The following is a 26,552-nucleotide window of genomic DNA, read 5'->3' on the forward strand; positions in this document are numbered from 1 at the left end:
GCTGCAGGCGCTGCGGGGCTGCAGGCGCTGCGTTGGTGCAGGCGCTGCAGGGCTGCAGCCGCTGTGGGGGTGCAGGCACTGCGGTGCTGCAGCCGCTGCGGGGCTGCAGGCGCTGCCGGCCGCGGCTGTGACTCGCTGGGGCCTCCCTCGCGCTCAGCAGAGCGAGGAGGTGCTGCTCAGCGCGGGGCTGCCGCAGCGGCGTCGGGCTCGGGCGCCGCGGCTTTGCCGCTGCTCTGCCGCAAGCTGCTCCCCAGAGGCACTCGCGCCAGGCACCTTAGTGATTCACAGAGCGCCAGGGCCCCCGATCTAGGCTTGATGGTGGTGGAGGAGAGCACATCCAGGAGCGAGGCGGGAGCCGGGCACTTGTGGAGGCGGCCCAGGAGAGCTCCCGTCTCCACTGCGGGCCATAAATCACTGCGAGGAGCAAGCTGAGTTAGAGCCAAGCGTGCGCCTCCGTTTGCTTGCAAGGCGTGCACGCCGCAGGCCCGCAAGGCACTTGGAGAGCTAATTGAGAACTAGGCCCCGTTTTCCAGATTAGCTCGTGACCTGGGAAAGCGTGAGGTGTTCAGCGTGAGAATAAATCTAAGCTTGCTCTTCATTCAGAAATCGTGTGTTTTGCTCTCTACCGTGTAGTGCTGGAATAGGGAAAAGAGCAGCCTGGAGAGAGCTGTGTTGCTGCTCTTTGGTGGGGTTTTTCCCTATCAATTTCTTCTTACACTTCTGGCATTAACTATTACCAGTAATTCAGAAGCTATATTAAAGCATAAGAAGACAAATTGCAGCAGTTAATACAAAGAGGGAGGAAAAAAAAAACCCTAACAAGCAATAAAAACCATAATGAACCTTTCACTTGACAATCCATCAGATGTTTGGAGGAGAGATATGTAAAAAAGGTATTTTGGAGGTTGTGAGGATGACAGTGGGATGACCAGTGCAGTTGTTTTGAATTAAGTGTAGTATGTACTTTAATACATCACCCCTTAATGATTACCAGCATTTGCTAGGACTGGCTGCTTGCTGGGCGCTCTGCACACAAACGGAGCCAAACCAGAATCGTTTTATGCCTTCTATATCAGGTGATTTTACACTGTAGCTTAAAGCATATAACAAAGAGTAAGAATGATTATGATAAAATATGTATGCAATACCCAGAGCACAAGTAGGCTTTCTGATTGTTTCATTAGCTCACCTTAAACCTTTCCTTCTTGACTTCCTTCCCAGCCCAAATTAGATGTAAGTATGCCCATGTTATTTATGTTTTCCACTTCAGTGAGGTTAAAAGTTGAAATTTTTACAAAATTGGTATAAGTAAGTTTTTATTATGCTTTCATACACCTTCCTGTTTTTCCATTTCCCCTTAAATATTTGGTCAAAGTCCTATTTTGGGATAAAATCTAACACAACATTTGAGATAGCTGCTTTTTGTTGGAGGGACCTTTGGAGGGGGCACATATGAATAACCTCAGCCTTACTCAAAAAAAAAAATCACCATAACACTCCAAAATCATTGCACATATTGGCACTGGTTTTACTTTATTCTCCCTGGGGTAAATGCAGAAGGGCTAAATGATGCTGTAAAGCGGGCTGATAATGTTTCTGAAATACCGAAGGTAGGTAGGAAACCAGAAAACCAGTCTTAAGTCTGCAGTGTTTCACAGATTTTTTGATAAAAACCTGTGTTTTATATGCTATATATTCCATAGAATATACATAAGAATACATAACTGAAGAATGCGTTACTGTATTCTTCGTTTTATACCACATAAATACTTTAAAATGAGAATGGTTTTTTTTTCTGAGAATGTAATCACAATGCACAGCATGAGATCTTTAAATTCCCAAATACACTATTTAACAGATGAATACCTCCTTTGAAAAACTATTTAATAGCTCATTTGGTGCCATGTGGTGCCAGTTGTTTACTGACATCCAGACAGATTGAATTTACCACGTCTTTTGTCTACAAAAAACAGTTAGCAGAGAGCAATCTCAGATGAATTTGGCTTCAGCTCTTTCATTAGTCAGTATGTCATTCTCTTCCCATAGCTGCTTCTCTGCTTATTGCTATTTTTATATTCTACTCCCATTTTAGTAGTTTTGCTTCAAAGATTTGCTTTAAGGATTTTGCTGTATTGAAGCTAGACTAATAGGTAGATATCCAAATCATATTTTTTTCTTTCTTCAGAGAACTGCTTAGGGTTTTTCAAATCCTGTCATTGCTGTAGCCCACTTCTAATATACCACTCCATCAGCTATTTTATTAAAAAGCTGAACTGGGAGCCCTGCAGTGTCACATGCAAGTTTTCCAATATTTCCTTTTGCTTTTTTGCCATTTATTAAAAATGGCTTCTACTTCATGTTATTAGTCAGCGCTCAGAGATATTTCAAGATGAGTCTTTCAAAGAAGAGGCTGTTTTCGGTTCTTTTTTTCCTTAATCTCTTTATATCGTACTGGATTCTCTCTATTCAGTCAGTGTTAAAGTTGACAATTTCAGGTAGAACTTTTTTTTTTGCCCTGTAAATGCTATAGTTACTATATTTTGTTATATTCTGAGAGTCTTTTATTTCATTAAGATTATTGAAAATAGCTCTGAATCAAAAAAGTTAATAATACTAAAGAGAAGAACACAGTTGGGAACCTTAAATTTCCAGTTATCATGCTCTGATATTCTGTATTCTTAGGTATACATTGTATTATTCAATTATATAAAAATAACACAGCAAATGCTGCAATGAAAGTTACTGTTAAAACTCCAAAATATCAATCATCAGTACCTAAAAGAACCCTTGATCTCCACCATACACATTTCTGATGGAAGACAGTGTTTGAGAAAGATCCTCACCCCACTACACCCTCAAAAAAAAAAAAAAAAAAAAAAAAGAAAAAAAAAAAAGATAATTAACTGAAATGCAAACAAAATCCTAGTGTTGCTGTATCATAAGGTGCCTGCTTACTTGAAGAAGATCCAAAAGGCACTGAGTTTATAATGAATAATTTACTCTGTTTTTAGTGTTTCTGTTTCTAGAAGTATGAAAACATGTTGCTGTAGCCTTGATGGTACTTTTGTACGGATGCTTTTCTCACATTATTACTGTTTCTTCCTGTCTTATTTATTGCTAGCAATTTGCCGTAAGAATTCTATATCCAATATTCATCAGTTCTTTAAATAGCTTCTGATATCAAGGAAGACTTGGAGACACCAGTTAAACTTCAATTTTGTCAATGTTTATTGGCAAAAAAATAATATGATGGAATTGTGAGGGTTTTTTTGAGAGAAAAAAAAAAAAAAGGTTTTCCTTTAATGGCTCACAGGCTTTCAAATCATATTCCTACAGGACTCAGAATTCCATAGAATGTATTGTATGAGTGCAGGCTTTTAGTTCATTTCTCTCTTCTTCCACTATTTATACAAAGGTATTGCTTTTTTTAAAATGTAAAACTTTAGGTCTGAAGATTGCAGGGGTGTCCCTGTTCAGTTCATGTTAACTACCTTCATGCAGATTTGCCAAATGGCCTGTAAGACACTTCTTTATGTTTAAGTCCCATCCTGCCTTACCTGAACATTTTCTAGCATGACTAGTCACAAATAAAAATTTATAGTCTAGGAGTATTTGTGGAATGTTTGATGTTTGTAGAAATAGAACAGATGAACCTAGATCCAGATACAGATTTGTTTCCTATTTTGGCAAAGCTGCAGAGTCCCTTTTGCAATAATCCTTATTTCTCTACATTTTATGCTTTTTTTTCTTTCCCAGGCTGGAGTTTCAGCATGGGCTCTGCCTACCAGTTCCACAGCTGGCGAGTATTTGTGATCGTCTGTGCGCTGCCCTGTGTCTCTTCAGTGGTAGCCCTCACCTTCATGCCAGAAAGTCCTCGGTTCTTGCTGGAGGTATAACTTTCAAAATCAGTTTTAGATTCCAGTCAAACTAATTTATGTGTTCAGATCATGATATCATGGTAATGGGCATTAGGTTTGTTCAGTGACTATAGCAGATGTGCAAATCTGACTATATATTTTGTTCAAATGCTTTGTTCAAATACTTAGGTTGGAAAACATGATGAAGCCTGGATGATACTCAAGCAAATTCATGACACAAACATGCGTGCTCGTGGACAGCCTGAAAAAGTTTTCACAGTGAGTATTGCTCTCAAAGCTTTTAGAGGATCACCTGGCTTGCTGATGCGCAGTGCCTTTAGTACTCAAGCAATCAGTGTGATCACCCTATGTACTGAAAAGTCAATTGTAGCCTAAATGTCTAAATATAAGAACTGAATTCCTACTGACATTGTTATGTATTCAACAGATGTTAAGATACCAGCCTCTAGAAATTCTGACCGGCATATTCTGGACTATATGAACCTGTGGTGTGATAACATTTTCCTTGTACTGAGATAATCAGTTAATATTAACAATAAGTACATAGTAAAAGTCCAAACTAGCTGTCTCTTGTTCTTTTAAATCTTTTTGATTTAGCTCATTTTCATAAGCTAATGCAATTAATCTAAAAACTTTATTTCCATTTTGGTTCAGTATTAATTTTTCAAACATTTTTTTTTTTTCAAAATATCTTGAAAGTTTGACTGCCATTGTTTTGTTGACTTCAAGCTCTAAGGAAAAAACTGTATTTGAAATATTGATGAGTTGTTTCTATTTGGAGGAAAAATTGGCAGTTGAGATTTGGGGCTTTTTTCTTTTTTGATACAGTCTAATCTATCTGTGAAGAATGTATTATATTCTTTATAAAGAATATACACAAATTTGTTTCCCTGAACACAATATGACCAAACAGCAGCAGATATTTTCCTGATCAGAAATGCAGTCTGTCTCTGCAGCCCTTTTCTGTGGGCTGAGAATGCTGATGCTCTACTCCCTCTCAGGCCTATGAGTTGGATATTTTTCTTCTTCTGAAGACTTGCTTCTTGCTCTAATGCATATATAACTCAATTAAGAAATCCTCTTAAAGGTTCTGCATTTGCAGGCAGTTTCAAGGAATGACCATCTGTCCATGTAACTTTAGTGAGATTTGCAATTTATTGCCTTATATATAGTCTCCATTGCCTGCATTTAAATTATTCGAAAAAGAGGATTAAAACTGACAGCTTTGGCTTGAAAGAAGTAGCATATCTGTCACATTTGACCTCCATTATTTATACACCAGTAGCATACCCTTAATACCATTCAACTTAATGTTATTTTATTTCTTTTTTATGAGGAAACGGATTGGGCTAGTAGTATAGTGATAGGGTGAAATTCCCCAATTGCCTTGTGCCAGTCTGATTCAGAGGAGCATTGCTGCTCCCAGTTGGTTTTATTTTTCTTCTGCCAGAGTTGATGCTCATTGATTTGCTGTCAGCCAGAGCACTGAGCCTGTCCACCTACAGGGTTAGTTTAGGCACAAGGAAGAAGACAGGAACGTGCTGGGAAAAGGAAGGAGAGTGGACCACAAAAGGTGGAGGGAGCTATTCAAGACAGTCTCGCATCAGTTTATCATGATCACGTCCTAAAATAAGTACAGGGATGAAGACAGAGCTTGTGCTTAGAGTCTCCAGTTCCTGGTGTCTCCTTAAACAATTGGTGTCTACAGCAGCAGCAGACTGAAAGCTCAAGGTAGACGTATAATCAAGACTGCAAACCCCTGGTGTCCTGGACTCTCCTGGATACATCTCTGGGCAGTGGAGTCTTCATTATGTCAGGGGAAACAGGAGACATTGCAGCCGTTCGAAAGTACTGCCGAAATTGAACATCTCATTTGTTGCTCTGTCCCTCATTCTCAGTCAGTCCCCTTCCCCATTTTTGGGGACTTTGCACTGTGGGCAGCATTGCGTTCTCTCCCATTGATAGTTCTGTATTTTTCCTAGATAAATGTTTATCTCATTTCCTGTTGGGTTCTTCAGAACAGCAATAATACACAAGGCTGCAGACTATTTCAGCTAACTTTTTCTCTCCTCTTTGAAAAGGATAGTTAAAATCAGTACAAACTAGACAAGGAGACTTTCCAGCCAAGCGCTGCAAGAAATAACAAGAGAAGAAAAATGTTACTCAACTATTATTTTTTGACATATCAAATGCTTTTAGTTTTGTTAGAGTATTTTTTAAATGAATCGGTAGAGTTTCAAAGGTTATTCAGAGTCGTCATTGCAAATCTTGATGACAATGTTGAACGTGCTTGCCTGAGGATTTAACAGATGTTTTATCCTATGCTGCATTAGAGGTAGATAGCAACACCATAGCAAAACCTAGCAGTTACAGCATGTTTCATTCGGAGCAAATTGATCACCTGCATGATTTTTAAGTACAGCTTTTCCAATACAGTTGCATCTATAGGGGGTATTTTTTATACTCTAATATGCAACTATTCCTTTATATTTCTAAAGCATTCCTGCTGTAGATACAGGTTTAATATCTCTTCATTTTTAGTGTATGGGAGCTATTCTATTCCTCAACAGAATTCCTCGATGTGCACCTAATGCCTCCAGAAAATGCAAATTTTTGCTGTTCTGTTTTTATTTCTAGGTTAACAGAATCAAAACTCCAAAGCAGATAGATGAGCTCATAGAAATTGAGAGTGATACAGGAACGTGGTACAGGAGATGTTTTGTTAGAATCCGCACAGAGCTGTATGCTGTAAGTAACATACCTGATAGTTCTGTTTTTATCATGATTTTTATTTAATGTTTGGAGATGGGCTCGGCTGGCCAAACTCCTGCAGGTGGCAGTTGACATTCTGTGCTTTCCATGCGACTGGGGAATTTGGGAGCCAGCGTAAGATTCTTGTTTCATGACCCAGGAGTGGTATAGGTGAATTGTAGATAAGCTGTTTGCTGTTTCTGAGGAGGAAAATGCTGCATCAGCCCTTACGTTTAGCCATCAACCATCACTTGATGGTTATTAGTTATACAGGCATATGCCCAAGCACCACAACATAATGTGTTGGGAATGCATATTAATATATGCTGACGGAAAGTGGTGATACGTGATGAGGTGAAGAATTATCAGCAGGAAGTTGAGGTGGCCACATTACTTAGAAATGGTAAAGCCATGAATAAATTATGTATATGAATGTCTATAAAACTTTTATAAGGCATTGCATCTGCATGTATTTTTAGTAAAGGTCAAACATTTTACCAGAAAACTACTTGAAACTATTTCATTAATACAAGCTCACTGGAGCTGTGTTCCATATCACTTTTTATTATTATTTTTCTTAAAGACCAAGTTGAACAGTAACTTTGAACCTTGTATTGAAAATGGAGAAAAGTCTTATTAATAAAAAAAAATCCAAAATAGCTTTTCACAGCTTTGAAAAATCTGACATCCTAAAACTTTGCAGAGGTGCTGTAAACTAGGGTTTGTCACATATTGCCAATGAAAATTGCTTCATTTCAAAAATGGACTTTACTATAAAAAATTGGGCAAATATCTACATTTGAAGTTATTTGCCCCAAAGTATATGGAAAGGGAAATATTATAATTCGCCTTTTTTTTTTTTTTTTTTTTAATAAAAATACCTCTTGAGAACTTGCAGTTTTATTGTCTCACATCTTTGTTATTTCACTGGACCCATACCTGCTTCAGAGTGTCTTCCCCGGTACATGGTGTATGCTAAAAATTGTTACGACAGATTCTGTCTAGAGACAGAAGAGACAGATGCCTCTTCTCTCCAAAAGCAGGAAATTACCTTGAGAGAGAGAGAGGAAACACAATTCTCAGTCAGCTCTGCTCTAGAGCTTCTGGCCTGGGCATAGTCTCAGCATTTCCTCACTTAGGTAAAGTACCAATTTCTAGCTGTGATAGTTTATGGCAAATCAAACTCTGATCTGTGCATTTTCCTGAATTATGGAGTATAGATCCTCTACATTTAAAGCAGTGTAGTACTCAATGGTAGGAAGGAGATGTTTCTGAGACGATCTTTGTCAAGTCTATTTGTGACAGTGAATAGAAGATGCCTAGAGATTAGGAAAGTTTGAAGTAGTCTGTGGAGGTGAATTAATAGACAAAGTGAAAAGAGGTCAGAAGGACACAGAACATACACAGTCTGGATGTAGCCAGAGATTAATTTACTTATATCATAAGTTCAGTATGACTTCAATATCAAAAAGCTAATCTATTCTCTCTGATACTGTGCAGAAGAAAAATAGAATACAAAAGCTTCTGTCATTTAACAAAATTGTTCAGAAAGATTTTGAAATAAATGGATTTTCTAATGATTTGCAGATTTGGTTGACATTTATGAGATGTTTCAACTACCCAGTAAAGGATAATACCATCAAACTTACAGCTGTGTGGTTCACCTTGTCTTTCGGGTAAGAATGCTTCAGATCCTAAACCATTTTTATTACACATGACAGACATAGGAATCATATTCATGCAAATCTTTGTCACTGTCTTTTTTCTTTGGAAATATTTTATCAAGTAACTTTCCACAAGATGTTACATTTATTGGTTGGTCTGTTATTGATGAGTCTGTTTTTAGTTGCAAGATTGATTCATTAAGAATATATGGTTCAATGCAACTGGCATCTAGGTCAGGATCTTCAAATATTCTTATGTAGGCAATCAGCCAATACAGAAGAACTGTATCTGCACCAACAGTTAAAGCAGGTAGAGCACCAAGCTCTCACTCTCAGCTTACTTTTAGCACTCCAACAGAGCTCCTTTTTGAGTCCAAAGGCAAGGAAGGCTTCAGTAATCCTACTATGAATTCCTATGGCAGATACTAGAAAAGATATTTTTCTTTCTATCTCTTGCTGTCTCTAGTGTTTGCAAAGCTCTGCTCTTTGTGTGGGGAAGCCACAGGGCCAGTAGCAGTGAGACCTTCCTGGGCTGGCCAAGGGCTTGTCTTGCCTCCCTGGAAGGGAGCAGGACACCTGAGGGCAGCACTGAGCTCCTCTGTGGAGACAGGTCTGGCTGATGATGGGTGGTCAGCCTTGGGTTGGGAGCACTGGGCCCTGTGACTGGGCAGAGCTGGAGACCAGCCCTGATGAAGTGTCACTGAGGAGATCTCAGACTCGACTGAAATAGGGTCCTGGGCCTGGGCAGGGTGGAGGGAGGTCCAGGAGCCTGGGCCAGGGGTGGTGAGGGTGCTTAGTACCCTCAGGGCCCTGACACCTTGGTTGATTGTAAAAGTGAAGTCTAATTTTACTCTTTACGTGTAACATTTGAAAATCATGACTGCAGATTCACCATAGATTAAGTAAATGGTTCAGAAAAATGCTTATTCTCATCTTGCACAGCTTTCTGAATTTGTGAGACTTGTGACTGATTATTTGCTGTTTTTCACAGATACTATGGCTTGTCTGTGTGGTTTCCTGATGTCATCAAGCATCTGCAGTCAGATGCGTATGCATCCCAAGTGAAGCATTTCGTGAATGAGGAGGTCTCGCATTTTGTCTTCAACTTCACATTGGAAAATCAGATCCACACAAATGGAGAATTCATCAATGACAGGTCTAGAGATTTTCTAATATTCTCACTTGGCTAGAACAAATAAATACGTATTTTAAAGCATGTCCTAGTAATCTAATGATTTTCTGTATAAACTATTAATAGAAGATATTGTTACTTTTTAGGGGAATTTATTTCTTTCCTTGGTTTCTTATGAGTTGATCTTGAATAACATTATGACCTATAATAAAATGCATGTGTGTGTTGCCTGGTGGCTCACACGATCACAGAAAAGGTGGGTTTGGCAGAGATCTGAGCAGGTTGCCCAGTACTGTGTCCAGTGGGGTATGAATATCTGCAAGGTTGAATACTGCACAACCTCTCCAGACAGCATATTTCACAATTCAGTCACTCTCACAGTAAAGAAATGTTTTCTTACGTCCAGATGGAATTTCCCAAGTTTTAGTTCGTGTCCATTGCCTCTTGTCCTGTCACTTGTCACCGCTGAAAAGAGTCTGGAGTCATCCTTTTCATCAAATATTTATAAACATTCTTAAGATCTCCCTGAGTCTTTTCCTCTCCAGGCTAAACTGCTCCTTTTCTCTCAGCCTGTCCTCATATTAGAGATTCTCTAGCCCCTTAAATAATCTTGGCATTGTTGCTGTAAATCCATGTCTTTCTCATGCAGAGCTCATTACTGGATACAGTGCTCCAGATAGGCCTCAACAGGGCTGAGCAGAAGGGAAGAATCACTTCCTGGGGCCTGCTGGGCTTCCTCACGTAGCAGCAAACATGCTGTTTGTCTTCTCTACCACAGGGATGCATTGTTGTCCCATGCTCAGCTTGGTGTCCCTGAGGAGCCCCAGATGTTTTTTGGCAAAGCAGCTCAGCTGGGCAGTGCCCAGTCTGTTCTCCTGGATGGAGTTATTACTCCCTAGGTGCAGGACCTTGCACTTGCCTATGCTCAACTTCTTGAAGTTCCTCTCTGCCTGTTTCTCCAGCCTCTCTAGTGAATCAGCCAGTCCTGTTTCTTATTGCCTGTCCTTCCTAAAGAACCTGTATCCATCCACTGCAGCTATGGCTGTGCATCGTGCGAGCTAGCACACCCTGATCCTGGGCAGATCGTCATGCCATAAGTGCTCACAGATTTCTAATGCCACCAGCTGCTTTGCTCTGCTGCATGCATGAGTGTACAGGCCCTTCAGAGAGGCACCCTGGAAGGGACACAAGAGTCTTCCTCATAATGTGGCCACTTAGACTCCTCCTTGTTTACATACATGTGCTTGGAGGGGTTCTTCTTTAGCCCCACCGTGTTGATTAAGAATCCCCTTCTGGTTACATCACCCAGACCCCTTGGTGGCCAGCCCTGTTCACTGCTTCCTTAGGGGATCATCGGTCATTCTCTTCCTCCCTATCATTCCCAGTTGAATGCTCAGTTTACCAGGTTGCCCAGGCCGTTGATAAAGCTGCTTCTGCCTCATATTATTATGAGAGAATCCCTTATGCAAAACCAGGTTCTTCACATTCCTGAAGAGAGCCTGAAAAGCCCCAGTTAATGCTACTTCCTTTCACAGTGGGATTCAAAGGGTTTCAGACCCAGCGTATGCAGCGTGTTGCTGGGAGAGGAGGGAGGATGAAGTTTGATCTCTGCTGCTGTTTTTTCTTGTAGCAGCTAGATACTGCTGTGTGAAAATGTTCATCATTAGAGGTTCAGATCATATCACAGGAAAATAAAAGATAAATATGACTGTAAATCAATAAAAAGCATGAACAGCTCTTAAAAGGATAACAATACATTGGCAGTGCGTTTTGTCTATTTTAACTGAATCCATAAGTCTTAAGACTCTGGCCAGAATTTTACAGATAACCAGATAACTTTGGGAAAAATTAAACACAGCTGTTTTAGGTGTCTGGTTTCCCTTAAAAAATTTCTAGAAGAACTGTGTGAAGGGTCTCCTGGATGTCATGCTACTAAATAATTATTATTTTCATAAGAAAATGTATATAGAAATGAGAAGTATTGATGGTTTTGGTAATTTTTTTTTAATATGAACTTCAGTTCTGAGGTTAAAGTCTTGAGTTAACGGATTATGCTTTGCAGATAAAAATGAGCAAATATCTCATTTTTAAACTACCTATGCCTGCCAAATTCAATTTCTTTCCAGGAGACATATGTTGTCCTAAAAACAAAGCAAACTCGACTGTCATGCAGTAAGTTTCAGTTGTTTTCCATTCTGTCAATCAAGAACTTATCACTTTGAATTTCAAATTTTTGTAATACAGTAAAGCTAACACTGATCCACTCTGAAACTATAATTTACTCTGTCAAATATGCAAATTTAATAGGACTTTGATAAGCCTGTTCAGTTATTACAGATTTTCACAAGGTATTTGTCATGTTACTATGCACTTCTTTGGACAGTCTTTCCCTGCAAGTGTTGCAGTATTCTCCCTACCCCTGTTTTTTCAGTATTTCCTTCAAGTTCTTTCTTAACTGGTAGATACTTAACTTTTTGCTTTGTTACTTTTCTCATGGATTTGAATTCAAATCACCTCAATAATCCATACCAATTTTAATACAGTCACGAAGTATTTCCTGACAGAGCTAAAAAGTGCATCAGCAGCACACAGGACATTGTCTTTTCTGTTCCAGCTCACTAATCTAACTGCTAAATCCTCTCTATTCTCTTGTGAAATCAGGCTGCCTATTTAAATGGAAAGGGCTTTATGAAAAATGATAATGAGTTGGCACTGAACTCTGGCCTGATTTTAATCACACTGTCAAAAATGAGAAATATATAATAACTAAAACTAATGAGCTGAAAACACCATTTTTCTCACCAATACGAGAAATCAATAGCTAAAGTTATTTTCCTGTGATAATTGCAATTCTGTTTTGTTCTTCTTCTTTATTAAAATTTGTTTTTAACAAATTTATTGGTGAGAAAGTTTAATTTCTATTACTTGGTATGTAGCATATTTTGTACATTAGCATTTCTAGTAACAGGAAAAGTACATAGCTAGTCACACCAGGGTTAATTAGAGAAGAGCCAGCTCTGTGCCTGGGATGCTTTGCCTTGCTGACTGTATTTACTATTTCATAACAATTAAAGCACTGTCACCTTTAATGCAGCTTGCCAGCAAAACTGCCTTTCTGTAGGTGCAACTTTTCTTACATTCAGGCAAAATAAAATATATTCCAAAAAGTTCTGATTTATTGCTACATCTTTGGGATTTTAACATGATGATGTTGGTTTGTTTATGAGAAGCAGCTTATTGTATTGGTTCAGCCTAGTAGTGAAGAACTGGAAACTTGTTTCTGATACATGGTTTCTTCTTGAATTTTTATATGAATGAATAAAGTAAAAGATATCCTCTGGAAGGAAGATGTTAAGAAATAAATGCTTATAAAAATTCATTTGTGCATAGTTTACGTATACAGCCATTGTAAATGTATGCACAGATACAGGAATAGCAAACATGGTATTCGGGGTAGATATCTAACTGCAAACTGGATGTGTAATTGGTTCGATGATGTTAAACCATTAATATGAAACCATTTCCATATATTCCTTTTTTTCTAATGTCCAGGTACCAGTAGGTGCTTTTTTGTTCCTTGAGGTGAGATTTTTGGAACCCAAGCTCTCAGTTTTCAAGAGTAATGTCAGATTACAGGCMATAGTGATTTTACAAGGATATTCCATGACATTATTCTTGGTTGATGATAGCAGAAGTAGTAATTGAAATAAAAAGAGACTGTGTTATTAATAAAATAAATTGTATTACTGTTTATAACCAGCAGCTATGTGGAGATGCCTTTTTAATGATCTTTTTTCCCAAAGTCAGTATTTTAGAATGAGCTTTCAATGAATTTTGTCACTGCAACCTCTTTAATGAATCACTTTTTCTGAGGTGATTATTTTTGAGAAAGGCACCAGGTAAACCTGTTTAGATGAGTCATTCTGCTCTGTTTCTGACCTATGAAGGTAGACTGATAGAACTCCATTTGTGTTGGACAGGTTTATGATGATGAAGTTTAAATCAGTAACCTTTGAAGATTCCCTTTTTAAGAACTGTCTGTTTGAAGACATCACCTCGATGAACACGTACTTCAGGAACTGTACTTTTGTGAATACCACCTTCTACAACACAGGTATTAAGAGAAGAAAAAAAGAATGTCCTTTTTCATCTGCATGTTCTCATTTTACTGTTGTGGTTTGATTATAGTTCCTAGTTTTCTAAAAAGATGTTCAGGAAGCCTTCTTATAAAAAATATAAAGCTGTAAAAAGCAACAGGGGTCAATAGCGAAATATCCCAAAAGAGAAAACTTCTTATTCCTACTGGAGAGACTGCAAGCCTGATGGTATCGGATCAGATGATGAATGTCTCTCTGATTTTATTCATCCCTAAAGAATTTCAGTCTGGAGAGATGTTATGTTTACTGATTTATGGATTGGTCCAATTAACTGTATTTTCTGCATGGTCTAAATGGGCCTGGTGACAGTACATTATCCTGTCGGATTTACTGTGTGAAGAGGATCTAAGTTCAGGATTCAGTTTAAGTATTCTGCCAACAATATGAACATGTATTTTTACGTGTATAAACAGAGTAAAAACATCTTATTTCTCGATTCAATAAAATGTAAATGGAAATAGCATATGGCCAACGAAGTTTGCGTCTGGAAGAATGCAGCACTTACTGCTTTTCTGTCACTCCAGGACTCGTGTTAGTAGTAGGGCCAGGCTGCAGAACAAGCAGTGCCCGACTCTCACTGCCTGGAAGCCCTGAAGGGTTTCTTGACTCAGCGTTCTGAGGCTGGCAGGAGCAATAGAAAGCAAGGAGAAGCGGGGAAGAGATCTCTAAAATAGTGTTTGGAGAAGAATGGCCTGAACTGTTGCATGTAGTAACACATTCTTGTTCAATAGGGAATGCATGAAAATGTGCCCACATCAACACAGTTTTACAGTGGTGGCAATCTGCTTTCAGATGGCCAGCGGGGTCTGACAGTAACTTAGAAATGCTAACTAGACACTCGACTATAAAAACTGGAGCAGGAGAAATAGATGTGATTGTGTTTCATGTAGAACAGAACTTGCAAATATTCCATGTTTCTTAAGTAACACTGTCCTTTGCTGATAAGGCATAACCAAATAAAGTGCTAGCAGAGAGGAAGTGCATGAATATATTTCACTGAGTTCAAGTTCCTTACCTTTATGAGCTTTGCATATTTTTCTGTTAAGATAGAAAGCTGTCAGAATTAACAGCTGTAACTAGTTGTGTTTTATGAAGCAATATGATGACCTAGTTATCATTAAAGTTGTCTAAACTGGAGTGTTTTTAATCAAAAACCACACCGAGTCAAATGTTAGCTGCTTTTTTTTCTTTTCCTTGTTTCCACAGATCTGGAGCAGTATAAGTTTATTGACAGTGACTTTATAAATTGCACATTTTTCCACGTCAGGACAGGATGCCAGATCTCTTTTGATGATGACTATAGTGCCTACTGGATTTACTTTGTTAATTTCCTGGGAACGCTGGCAGTGCTGCCGGGAAACATAGTGTCTGCTCTCCTGATGGATAGAATTGGCCGCTTGACAATGCTAGGTATGCACCTCCCGGGAAAAGGGGAAACAAAACCACAGCCTAAAACTACCCTGATAAAGTAACATCTTCCCTTTTTAAAGGATTTCTTTCAGACAGGTGAGGAGAAAAAAATCCTTCTAAAGTTATTCCTGTAGGTGTCGTTCAAAGTGATGTTTTAGAAAACTCCCCATTAGAAGGTCCAGGGATGTGGAGATCTCTAGCCAGTTCTGCTGTGCCACAGACAATATTCTTCCACACTGGTATAAAAAACCAGTAATTCAGCTTTTGGGCTGAGATGTTGAGCGATGCTGACCACTGGCTTCTCGTTGCTGTAGCTGAAAGGAGAGCCACATGTGCCCGAGTTGTCACCGGAAAGCAGGGCAGCGCCTGGCAGTGACCTACTGAGCAGCCCTCAGTCTGTGAGCCGTTTTGGAAAGTAATACAGCAGATAGGTACTTCCTGCAGAGCATCTCCAATGACAAATCTGGCTTCACTTTACTTATGTAACTATGTAATAGTTCACTATGTTCCTGTTTAGGAGCGTACTTAAATATAAATGCAATTCCTACTCATGTTACAGAATATGAATGAGTTTCATTTAATTGCAGGAGATGATAAACAATGAAGAGTAGGGGTGGTTTTCCCTAGACTACTTGTTTGGGGAGCTCAGAGGGAATTGCAGTTTAATACTTTATGATATATCCTAGTATTTGAGGAGTTACATTCTCATTTTTTCCCTGAGCCTCTTATAGCTTTTGTCTGCCAGACTGGTCTGGCCAAGAAAGGATATCTCTTTAGTTTTAACTCAGAACATATGGATCTGTTATTCACACACTCTGTGCAAATAGAAATATTAGACAAACAAAGCTTATTATACAACTCCACATAGTAATTGTTTTGTCTGTCATTATTATAGGTGGTTCCATGGTTCTTTCTGGCATAAGCTGCTTTTTCCTGTGGTTTGGGACCAGCGAATCCATGATGATAGGAATGCTTTGCCTCTACAACGGTCTCACCATCTCAGCGTGGAACTCCCTTGATGTCATTACTGTGGAACTGTATCCTACAGACAGAAGGTGAGTTCAGATAACCTTGCGTTGTTAGCCTTGGTGGGGCCACCTGGAGGTACAGCAGAACTGGTAAATAGAAGTGGTTAAATACAAGCTTTACAGCAGCGGTGATGTTTTGAGCTGGCCAGACACATAGTGTGTTTTGGTGTTGAGCTATTTGGTATATGTTTTGCCTCAAGTATCACCTAGTCAAGAAAATATTACAAATGTAGTTTTATATTATATACAAAGGTCTAACTGCTGCTGTTGTTTAAAATACTGCTTATCAATTCATTCCTAGAATAACTCTGCGTTTCCCCTAGTACAGCTAGCAGCTATGGAGGCAACGTTTGGTCCAACATAGCAGTATGCTGCATTTGTTGATTATGAAATGGCATAGAGAGGATAATAAAAATCACTGACGAGCTGAGTAGCATTTTCTGCAAAAGACTATGGGCTTGAACCATGCTGAGCTGTTAATCAGTGTGCTAAGGATCTGTATGCAAGGTCCATAGCAGTTGGTAGGTTCTCATCGTCAGTCACATACAAGAATGTCTTGAGCGCTGCTCCCAGCCCCTCAAGGCTCAGGACAATCTTCATGTACTGCAAGCAGGGCTCCTGGAAGGAATTTTTTTTTTCTTTAGTTTTGAGGTATCGGATACTCTTCAATGTTTACCTGATGTCAGATTCCAGTAGCTCATGCTCACTGCCTTGCTGGCACTTCTGAGTTTTTGGGGCACAGATGCTTTGGCTTTGGTGATGTACATTAGGAAGAAGGAGACAGGGTTGAATATTCACCTCTGCTTTCTTTTTATTGGTTTTTCATTTTAATTTATGCCTCTTTACACAAGAAATTAATGTCTATTTTTATGGTTAAGTCCAAATACTGTGGACTACACAGCCATAGCCATACTGTGCTACTGAATCCAAAGCATTGAGTTTTGTAAAAAGCGCTTCTGTTTTTATTCCACATCAGGAAATTTCTCTTTTGGCAACAATTATTCTATCATTCAAGCTTCATTGTATAATTTTAATAAACGTCGTTTTTGAGTAGGTGTTTCGTCAGAATTCATGAAGGTAGTAGGCAAAAATACTTTTTTAAAACAGAGAAAAAACAATTGTGGTAAAACACATTTATTTTAAAGGAGGAAAAAATAATTATCAGTATTAGAAATGAAAATAGGAGTTACTGATACCTCTTCTAAGGCATCTGTATTTGGAGCTAAGAGTTTCTGTATTGCAGTTTTCACTAGCATTGAAATTGCAGCAAATTTTCCCCGTTTTCAGACTTTCAGACTTGCTGGCTGTATCCACAGTGAATGTGATCTTAAAAGCAGCTTCCAGTTTTCCCAAACTGGAACCATTTCCCATTTTTAAGGGAATTGGTTCTTTCCCTTAAAAGAGCCATTCTGCTCACCGTGTCCCTGCTTTGTCACTGTGCCACGTACTCCTTCCCACCAGTGAAATGAGCAGGCACCCACAGCAAAGGGCGGCTGGAGGCTGGCCGGGCAGGGAGGCGTGTGGAAGCGGGAGGCTGGGGAAGCGCTCGCTGGCACTGAGGCCCGGCACGGCCCGGCCGGCCCGGCAGCACCTCCTGCTCTTCCCACTGCCACCCCCTGGGAACTAGCCCCTTGCCAAAGTGCTGGGGCTTTGCCAGTGTCGTGCAGGGTGAGACAAAAGGTGTTTCATAAATCGTACTCCAGCCCATTTGTGAAAGACCCTGTTGGCTTTCTGCCAGGCAGGGCTGTGGGAGCAGCTGGGAAGCTTTCCATATATATGATCCACAGGACACGTTTCGTTTTTCTCTTCATCTCCCCACAGGGTGGAATTAAGGTTGTTTCAGAATCTTCACGGCTTTGGGTTCTGTAGGCTTTCAAACTTGTCTCTGCATTAATGCTTCATAGCTTCATGCCTGGGTCTGAGGTCGTCCTGTGTCGTTGATGAGCACTGGCACATTTTTATGCCAGTCCAGTATAGGTTTTGTCTGGATATTCTATATAAAACTTGACTAGTTATGAACACTGCTAAAGTAGGAGGCGTGTTAGAGAGTGCATAGATGCCGCATGCCACGTGTTTTTCAGGTAGATGAAGAAATTATGTTAAAAGATAAAAGGTACTTTATAAATCCTAGTCATAGGCAGACTTATGTCTCCAGATGACAGACACAGAGGTAATGATCATTTCATAATGTTAATTTATTTTTACTTTTCAATATGCAGTCTTTAAAGGATACCAGATAGACTGTGAATTAGCTAATTTCTGAAGAACAAGGAAATTAACCCAGCCTCACAGTATAAATCAACTGTTTTAACTTAGCTTTTTTTCCATCTTCCTAGGTGAAAAAAAGTGGAAAAACCGTAGTGGGCTCTGTTGTTCTGGAGTACTCCACAGTCAGCAGGTTTTGAACAGTCTCTGGTCAGTCATGACCCACTGGAGAGCCAAGCTAAACTATTCAGTAGCTATGGAAGCTCTGCTCTAAAGGAGAGCTGTTAAACCTCTTGTGAGCATTTTTGGATGCTCCTAGAGTAATTGCTTATTCGTTCATAAACCTAGTGTATTTAAGGCAGTATATTGCCTTAAATGAGGTGATGTGGAACTTGAGGCAAGAGGAGAGAGAGGCTATTGTTAAAACTGACGTGAGGTGCCTGATGTGGAGGAAACGGCCTGCAAGGCTGACTGCCACTGCAGCAATGAGGGGCCTGCATGTCAGCAACTCACATCTGAAAGTGCCAAGCAGAGCACCTGGAAAATGAAGTGCATTAGTGGCCACTTCAGTTGGTTCAATTGACTTGCCTAGCATTGTACAGGAACTGGGTGACAGGAGCAGGGATTATCCATTTCTCCTGGCGGCGTTCAGCTACCTTAACTGTGAGACTCTGCTCTATCATACCGCAGTCCCCATCCCCAGAGACAGTGCACCTTCCAACTTCAGCCACAGATGGGACCAAGCAAGTTTCCTTCGCTACATAACTGCTTTATCCCTCAAGCTCTCTTTGTTCTGTGCATTGGCGCAGCAGCGTGGAAAAAAATACTATGTGATGAGGTAATTATAGATTGTGCAGTAATGTTTGTGCCCAAGGGGCTTGAATAACATTGCACAATTGCCTAGCTCTGCCTATAATACAAATAGAAATGGAAGAGAATTAAAGCTCTCCAAAGAAATAGCATTTAGGAAGATTTTAATGACTTTGAAACACATTGCATTCACATAAACGATAAATGTCTTCTTGTGAACTAACTTGGGAAGCACCAAGATTTTAAGTCAAGACTTGTTAAGGGGGTGGGTACAGTAAAGAAGTCAAACCAAAACAGATACGGGAATACAATAAGTCACCTCCTTATATTTCTTGCAGAGTAAATCAAGGTCAGATTGCATTAAGTAACCAACAATTCATCACTTTTACTGAGGTTGCCAGACATCTGGTTTTGCATCTTGGCTGGGAATATTTAGAACTCAAGGTGTGCTATAAAATGAAGTCTGAAGAGAAATCCTGTTCTGCTTTTTTAATATATCTGAAAGAAGTTCATAAGAGTTTTCATCATAATTAAGAAATAAGTCACCCATCTTCAGGTTACTATATATTTATCTTTTGCTTCTCTTCTCGAGTGCTGAGAATCTCCCCCCAGACTCATAACCATTATTCACAGGATATCTTAAGTCCAACGTATTTTATTGCTGTGGCTGTCAGTGAGGGGTGTTCTGTTCTTTCCAGTTGTTAGAGCAGAGTCGTCAACTTGCAGTGCACTTCCTGACAACTATTTTCTACTGCCCTCCTGTGGATGCGGTTCAGCTGCACGTTGCTGAAACATATTGGTGTTTTGGGGACACAAAATGCTTCAGCTGTGCAGTTCCTTTCTTCTTTCCCAACAGACCAGGCACTGTGGATAATGACAGTTATACTTTGTTCACTGAACTGAAATAGTTTGCTCTTTAGCTCCTGGAGATGTTGATTTCTTAGCCAGTCCCTGAAGTCTGCCAACAACTCAAACAATACCAGGCAGATACTCTCTGTTTGCTGTACCTGGTTGACACTTACCACCAAAATACCTAGAGGCAATCCTGAAGACCTGGGATTGCTCTAGAGCCACTTTTCTCTCCTGCTGTGATAGCACAGTGAAGACTGTAACTGGCCAGTCTGTCATCTGAAATGTCTGGACTTCAGAAAATTGGCCATAACACACTCAGAAAATTCGTAATTTTCATAGCCTTTTGATATTATCAACTATGAAAATGCAGTTCAGGGGCTTTTGTAAAGTGTTGGATATGGATGGTTCAGCATTCGCTCTGTCAGGAAGGTCATCAAATATCTGTGCTGCACATTCTGGAGCCATCCAAAGGCTCTTGCAAGACAAGGACCTTGTTAGATGTTCTGACTGTAAGCAATGCAGAAGTGTGACCAAAGTATTTTATTTAGTTTGATAAGCACCTGGTCTAAGAAGTATGTGGCGACCAGGAAGCAAACTCTTTTAATCTAAAGACTTGAATAATCCCTCCATTTTTAACTGTTTTGGATTTTTGCCACTTGTTGTATGGGACTTACGTGAAAGGAAGCCAGCTGTTTTCCTCGGTCACAGCTTTCCCAGCCTCCGAAGTAAAAGACATTTAGGGAAATTCCTTTTATCCTAACATCCAGCTTTCTCACAGAGCTGACACTTTTATAGGACTGCTGCATTTTTATTTCAGCATTATTGAAATCTGTAACTTGTTTTTTTTTTAAAGTAAGTCCACAAGGCTGCACCAGCACTGTGTGACCGATATGCTTGAGGGACTTGCTCACACCTTCTAACTGGGCAAAGGATTCTTGCTCCCCAGCTCTCTTGGCCACTGAGGAGAGTTGCTCGTGGACTCAAACAGAGATTTTTGTGCCAATGCTTTGCCCACTAACTGATTAAAATGAAGGATACTGATATATTTAGTAATGAGTGGTATATTTAGTAATGTCTTTAGGCTTTTGGATTTCTTCAATTAGTTCTGTCAGGACACTGAGATGAAACATCACATATCTTTCATCTTTTGCAGACTTTCTGTATACTCTTAACACTTTCCTGAAACACTGTAGTGAAAATTGGATTCTTGGTGCAGGAGAGCATGGGTGTAAGCTGCAGCACAGAAGTTCCATCTCCATGTGAGGAGGAGCTTCTTTCCTGTGAGGGTGACAGAACCCTGGCACAGGCCGCCCAGGGAGGTGGAGTCTCCTTCTCTGGAGGTCTTCCAAACCCGCCTGGATGCCGCCCTGTGCCCTGTGCTCTGGGTGTCCCTGCTGGAGCAGGAAGGTTGGACTAGATGATCTCTAGAGGTCCCTTCCAACCTTAAACATTCTGTGATTCTGTGAGAAGACTTTTGTAATTCAGCATGTATGTTTTGTGGCTTTTTAACTCTTCTGAATTCAATAGAATGAACTATTAAGGGATGAACTAATACAGGTTTTAGCAGATTTGAGTCACCAGCACCTTTTTAAGAAAGAGGTTTGCTTTTTCATAGAATCACAGAATCATAATGGTTGGAAAAGACCTTCAAGATCAAGTCCAGCCATAAACCCTTCAACACCCTGCCTGCTAAACCATATCCCTAAACACCTCATCTACACATTTTTTGAACACTGCCAGGGATGGTGACTCCACCACTTCCCTGGGCAGCCTGTTCCAAGGCTTCACTGTTCCTTCCATGCAGAAATTCCTCCTAATATCTAACCTGAGCCTCCACCGGCGCAATCTCCCCTATCAGTGGTTGTTTTGAAGAAGAGATTGGCTCCCGCCTTCCTACAGCCTCCTTCAGCTGTAGAGAGCAATAAGTTCTCCATCAAACCCTTCTTGTAGATGGGTGTCACGTTGGCCAGGGTGTCACACTGGCCAGTCTCCGGTCATCTGAGGCTTCCTCTGTTGACCAGGACTGTTGATAGATGGTGGAGAGCAGCTTGGCGAGCACTTCCACCAGCTCCCTCAGACCCCTTGGGGTGGTTTTAAACCAAAAACTTTGGAATTTGGTATCCCTACCCCTCAAAAGTTTGCCCAGTGACTTCATTCTGAGCGCACAACAAATTCATATTCACTCATTCATAGTCAAATTCATATTCAAACTATTTGAATCGAAGGATATAATGAGAATGTTGAACTTCTCGGGCACAGGTAGCAAGAGATATAGAGAAAGTTTATTTAAGCCTGTAAAAAAATTCTTATGGTTTCTGTCACAGTGGATGCCACAATAAATGACCAGGCAAAATGATGCGCACGTTATTTACTTTAGGCAAGAAGACATGCCTGGAAACTGCTTAAAGCTCAGAAAATTGGATTCCTGCTGGGTTGCTCATTTTGTATAATCAGAACAGCCAAACCAATAAAAATAATCTAACTTTATCTTACTCTTTTCATGACAGTTTGTGAGACTAGACTAAAAGCAACATTTTACAATTGGAAAAATTGATTTAGTTTTAAAAAGCAGGTCTTGATTTTAAGTGCCAACAAACTACCTTAATTTTATTCAGGTGTAAGAAATATTGTATTATAAAATTACAGATTTATGTTTTATTACATGTTCCAAAACTATGCAGATCAGTAACTCTTATTTTAGTTTCCAAAGATGATTAAATTACACAACCAGGACAGTGGATTTTTTGTGTGATTTTTTGTTTTTAACCTGCTCGTTCTCTTTACCTGTAAGTTATAAGCATTGATTATTATTGAAGGTCCCATTAGCCTTTTGAGAAAGTGCTATTTCACCATGCATATCTTCCATGGAAAATGCATTTCTTTTTAGTACTCCGAGATGATCATCCTCTTAATCTGATGACATCCCAAATCACCACGTAGCTCTTGAAAGTGTCTCCATCTCTTGGCTCCCAATGCAGCATTTCAAATGTTACTGAATTTCCATTTGCAAGTCCCTTTTCTTGTGTAGAGGTGCAAAGTTACTTTTTCAGTCATTCATTTTACATTTTGATCCCTGCCTGCAGAATGGCTTTGCCTCAATAAAGTGCTCTAACACTTGAGCTTTGATTTTACTTTATAAAGACAACATGCAGGATCTTTGTTGGTAAAAAATTTTGTTTAGAATATTGGGAATATATTCCCCATAAGGGTTTGTCTCAAAGGCTTTACTCTTTCACTAATTTTAAACTTTATTCTGTTTTCTCTTCTAGGGCAACAGGCTTTGGCTTTCTGAATGCACTATGCAAAGCAGCAGCTGTACTTGGAAACTTAATATTCGGTTCTCTTGTTGGCATAACCAAAGCAATTCCTATTCTCCTTGCTTCCACCGTACTAGTGTGCGGAGGGCTGGTAGGACTGCGGCTTCCCGACACAAGAACCCAGGTGTTGATGTAACTGGAAAAAGCCATTTTATTCTTTATTTCCTTCTTTGTACAAATGTCAGCTCTCCAGCCTGGTGGTGCAAAGGCTTCAGATTCTCAACACTTAGCCAGGTGTTCAGATGGCAGAAATCAAACATCAAACAAGTTTCTGTGGAGTGGCAGAGATTTATAAAGCTCTACCTGGAAGTTTTAAATTTCTGTCTTTGTTTGTTTGCATACTCTGCTATTTAAAACAACTGCAAAGCTACCTCTTAAAACATTTTCAGAGACATGTCCAGGTAGTTAAAAACCATACCATAAGTAGATATTTAAAATTCAAGCAGTCTCATTATTTGAATATAAATACTGTATTTGACCGTGGTGTTGTGAGCTTTTCTAATGATGCAAACCTGCAAAACTATTCCTTAGCAGTACTGCTGCAGAAAAAGCTAATCTCAATGTGTCGATGCATGCAGCGTTATCAGCAAGCTGTGTTTGACTGCATCAGTGCTGAGTGGCTGTATTTCAGTGGTGGAAACTTCCTGCATTCTCAGAAAGAGGCATGGGCAGCAGCAGTGCCTCCTTCTTAGGAAACCATTTTACGTAGATTTGATCTAGAGTAAAGATTATTAACTGCACCTCGTACTTGCTGAGGAGAGGTTAATGATTGCCACAAGGAAGAACCAAGCTCATAAAGGTGCATGAGAAAGATAATATTAAAATAAGCACTTCCACTTTTGCCATTGGTCCTCCAGAAATGGTTTGTTTTCTACTCACTTGTGGGCATCTGCAATATTTTTGTCATTTTAGAACGGGGAATTTGTCTTTCTCCAGAAGGGAATCTATGAAAACCACTATTTATGTCATTGTAAGTATGAATAAAGGGAGAATCAGGCCAGTGAACTGGATGAAAAATAAGATGCTTTCGGATAAGTTCTTTTACTGTTTAACTTGATATTTTAATTCATATTTCATTGTCATAAATGGTTATAACAATAAGTTGTAATAGACTACCACCTACTTAGTATAGTTAGGAGAAAAACTTCAGTATATAGTATAATTTAATTAAATAATTAACTCTCAAAACAAATGTGGGTTTTTTTTGAAAACAGTAGCAAAACAAAGGAAGGCAATAATCAAAACTCCTTAATAATTATCCCACTTGATACACTCTGTCACATAATCATTTACTCATCTGATTTGTGATGGTTCTGCAGATATCCCACATTTAGCCCTTCCCTACAACCCTCACAAAAGCCATGAAGAAGAGACCATGCCAAGGCTGTGGGCAGCGCTCGTGCATATTTTGCTTCTAAGCCATATGATGTGGACGGTTCTGGACTATAGCAAATGATCTCCCTGCTAGTCCTACCTTCCTGTGAAGAACTATTGGATCACTTTAAAATGTGAGCATTAAAAAATAAATGAAAGATGCAGCCATAAAATGATGAGAAAGAAGAGGGAGATTGTCTGATGACAGAAGCTGTCACTGCTTTGAGTGCAGCTAAAAAATTTGTATCAGCTGATCAGCTGCAGGCTCAAGTTTCAAAGGGCACGTCTGATGTAAAACTTAAGGGAAGATTTATTGGTATTTCTTTCCAATTATGTCTGACAACTTTTTCCAGGTGGCTGAATCATTGCCAAATAAATTAGACTTGCAGATAAGATCATCACACAGTAACATATATTTTGCACGATTGCTTTTTCTGTCTCTTACATGATGATTCCTTACTATTGGGAAATAATATCTATCACTGTCTTCTGTGTGAGTCACAGTCTTACTAAAAGAGACAGAAAAAGATAGTCCACATAACAAGACCATTCATTACATCTAAAGTTCATTATTTTATTTACTGAACTTAAATTTCAGTTATGAACAAATGCCTATGCTAAATTGTACTATCAAAATATTAGCCAAGAATGTTTTTTACTATTAACAGATGAGAAAAGTAAACTAAGAAGCATGAATACTGAAAATTAGTGAGCAATTTTTATGTTGATAATTTAAATATTATATAGTAAGAAACAAAGTTTATTTTTTAAGTATACTGATTTTATGATATACAGTTCATGTTTTTGAGATAAGATATTCTATATTTAAATCTGATTTACTGCATGTAAAATGAAAAGAGAGGAGGCATTATTTTTCACGAGGATTCAACTTAAGAACAAAACGCCACACTTAATTTTGCATCTATGCCTGCTTATCCTAGTATTACTATCCTAATATTAATTTAATTAAATACTATTACCCGATGAGAATTATATTTCACTAGCTCTGCTTCTCTGTGCCAGCCATTAGTAGCATGTGTCCACCTCCTTGTACCTACTGCCCATCGTATTTTGAAATCTGAAGCCTCTGTACATGTTTGGAGGGAACATAAACACAACGGAAAGTTACCTGGTCTTGCTATGCACTGTCCACTACTGTCCACTTAAAGCAGTATATTCTGTCCATCTCTGTATGTGATACTGAAGAACAGCCAGATCCAATGCATCATGCTACGTGAGCGGTGTGGAGGGGATGGGGCGCAGGGAAAAAAAGGTTGAGTTTTTGCAGACTCCACTTTTAGTCTATAATCTTAAGACTGAAGACTTTAAGACTAAAACCTTGATGCCACATCCTAAGTAAATGATGAAGGCTGGATATAGTGAGGCTAGCAGCAAGAGAGCTTAGGCCTGGAATAGAGCAACAGCAGGGAGCAGGAAAGACAGACAAAATGCCCAAGAGCATGGACTGTGCATGGTCTAGGATTAGAGCAAATGCTCTAAGATAGGGAAGGAAGAAAGGAGAATAGGTAGAAAAAGAGAGAAAAGGTAAACAGAAGAAAATCTCTGCACATTGCCAAGTTATGAAAGAAAATCTAAGGCTAGAATTTCCCCTACCTGGTAAGCCAGTTGGCTCAACAGATTTGAGCTGGCAGGTGAGCCAGCTGTCTGGGCAGTCAAGTACCTTGGGCTTGAGTGCAGTAAAGGCATGTCCCATAAAGAGAAGATGAGTGAATAAAATTTCAGGCTATAAATAATATAAATAATTACAATCCACAAGCTGGGGCACAGATGCGTCATCTATGGAGGTCTGGGCCCAACTATTACTTAGCATAAGGCAAGAGTGATTGGCTGGTCTGTCGGGAGAATGTATCTTTTTCTTTTCCTCAGCTTCCAAAGCAACTCAGGTAATAAATGCTGGAGAACAGGAATTTCACTTCTTTTCTATCTCTGTTTATTTATATCTAAGACAAAGAG

The 26,552-nt window shown here is 39.5% G+C and overlaps 1 protein-coding gene across 1 annotated transcript in view; it reads left to right on the forward strand.

The window, feature by feature from the left end:
- The window catches only part of SV2C (synaptic vesicle glycoprotein 2C), an 89,075-nt gene extending 63,082 nt beyond the window's left edge, over nucleotides 1–25,993 (forward strand). Inside the window, exons 5-13 of the mRNA XM_026036519.1 lie at nucleotides 3,757–3,890; nucleotides 4,047–4,136; nucleotides 6,516–6,626; nucleotides 8,217–8,305; nucleotides 9,285–9,449; nucleotides 13,406–13,539; nucleotides 14,789–14,992; nucleotides 15,888–16,047; nucleotides 23,157–25,993. Of these exons, the coding sequence (XP_025892304.1) occupies nucleotides 3,757–3,890; nucleotides 4,047–4,136; nucleotides 6,516–6,626; nucleotides 8,217–8,305; nucleotides 9,285–9,449; nucleotides 13,406–13,539; nucleotides 14,789–14,992; nucleotides 15,888–16,047; nucleotides 23,157–23,340 (1,271 nt within the window). The 3' untranslated portion in view covers nucleotides 23,341–25,993. The remainder of the gene's footprint in view (nucleotides 1–3,756; nucleotides 3,891–4,046; nucleotides 4,137–6,515; nucleotides 6,627–8,216; nucleotides 8,306–9,284; nucleotides 9,450–13,405; nucleotides 13,540–14,788; nucleotides 14,993–15,887; nucleotides 16,048–23,156) is intronic.
- Nucleotides 25,994–26,552: the final 559 nt, after the last annotated feature.

The sequence above is a fragment of the Nothoprocta perdicaria genome, unplaced genomic scaffold (assembly GCF_003342845.1).
Source record: "Nothoprocta perdicaria isolate Ctin4 unplaced genomic scaffold, notPer1 scaffold_1, whole genome shotgun sequence".
NCBI classification, from domain to species: domain Eukaryota; kingdom Metazoa; phylum Chordata; class Aves; order Tinamiformes; family Tinamidae; genus Nothoprocta; species Nothoprocta perdicaria.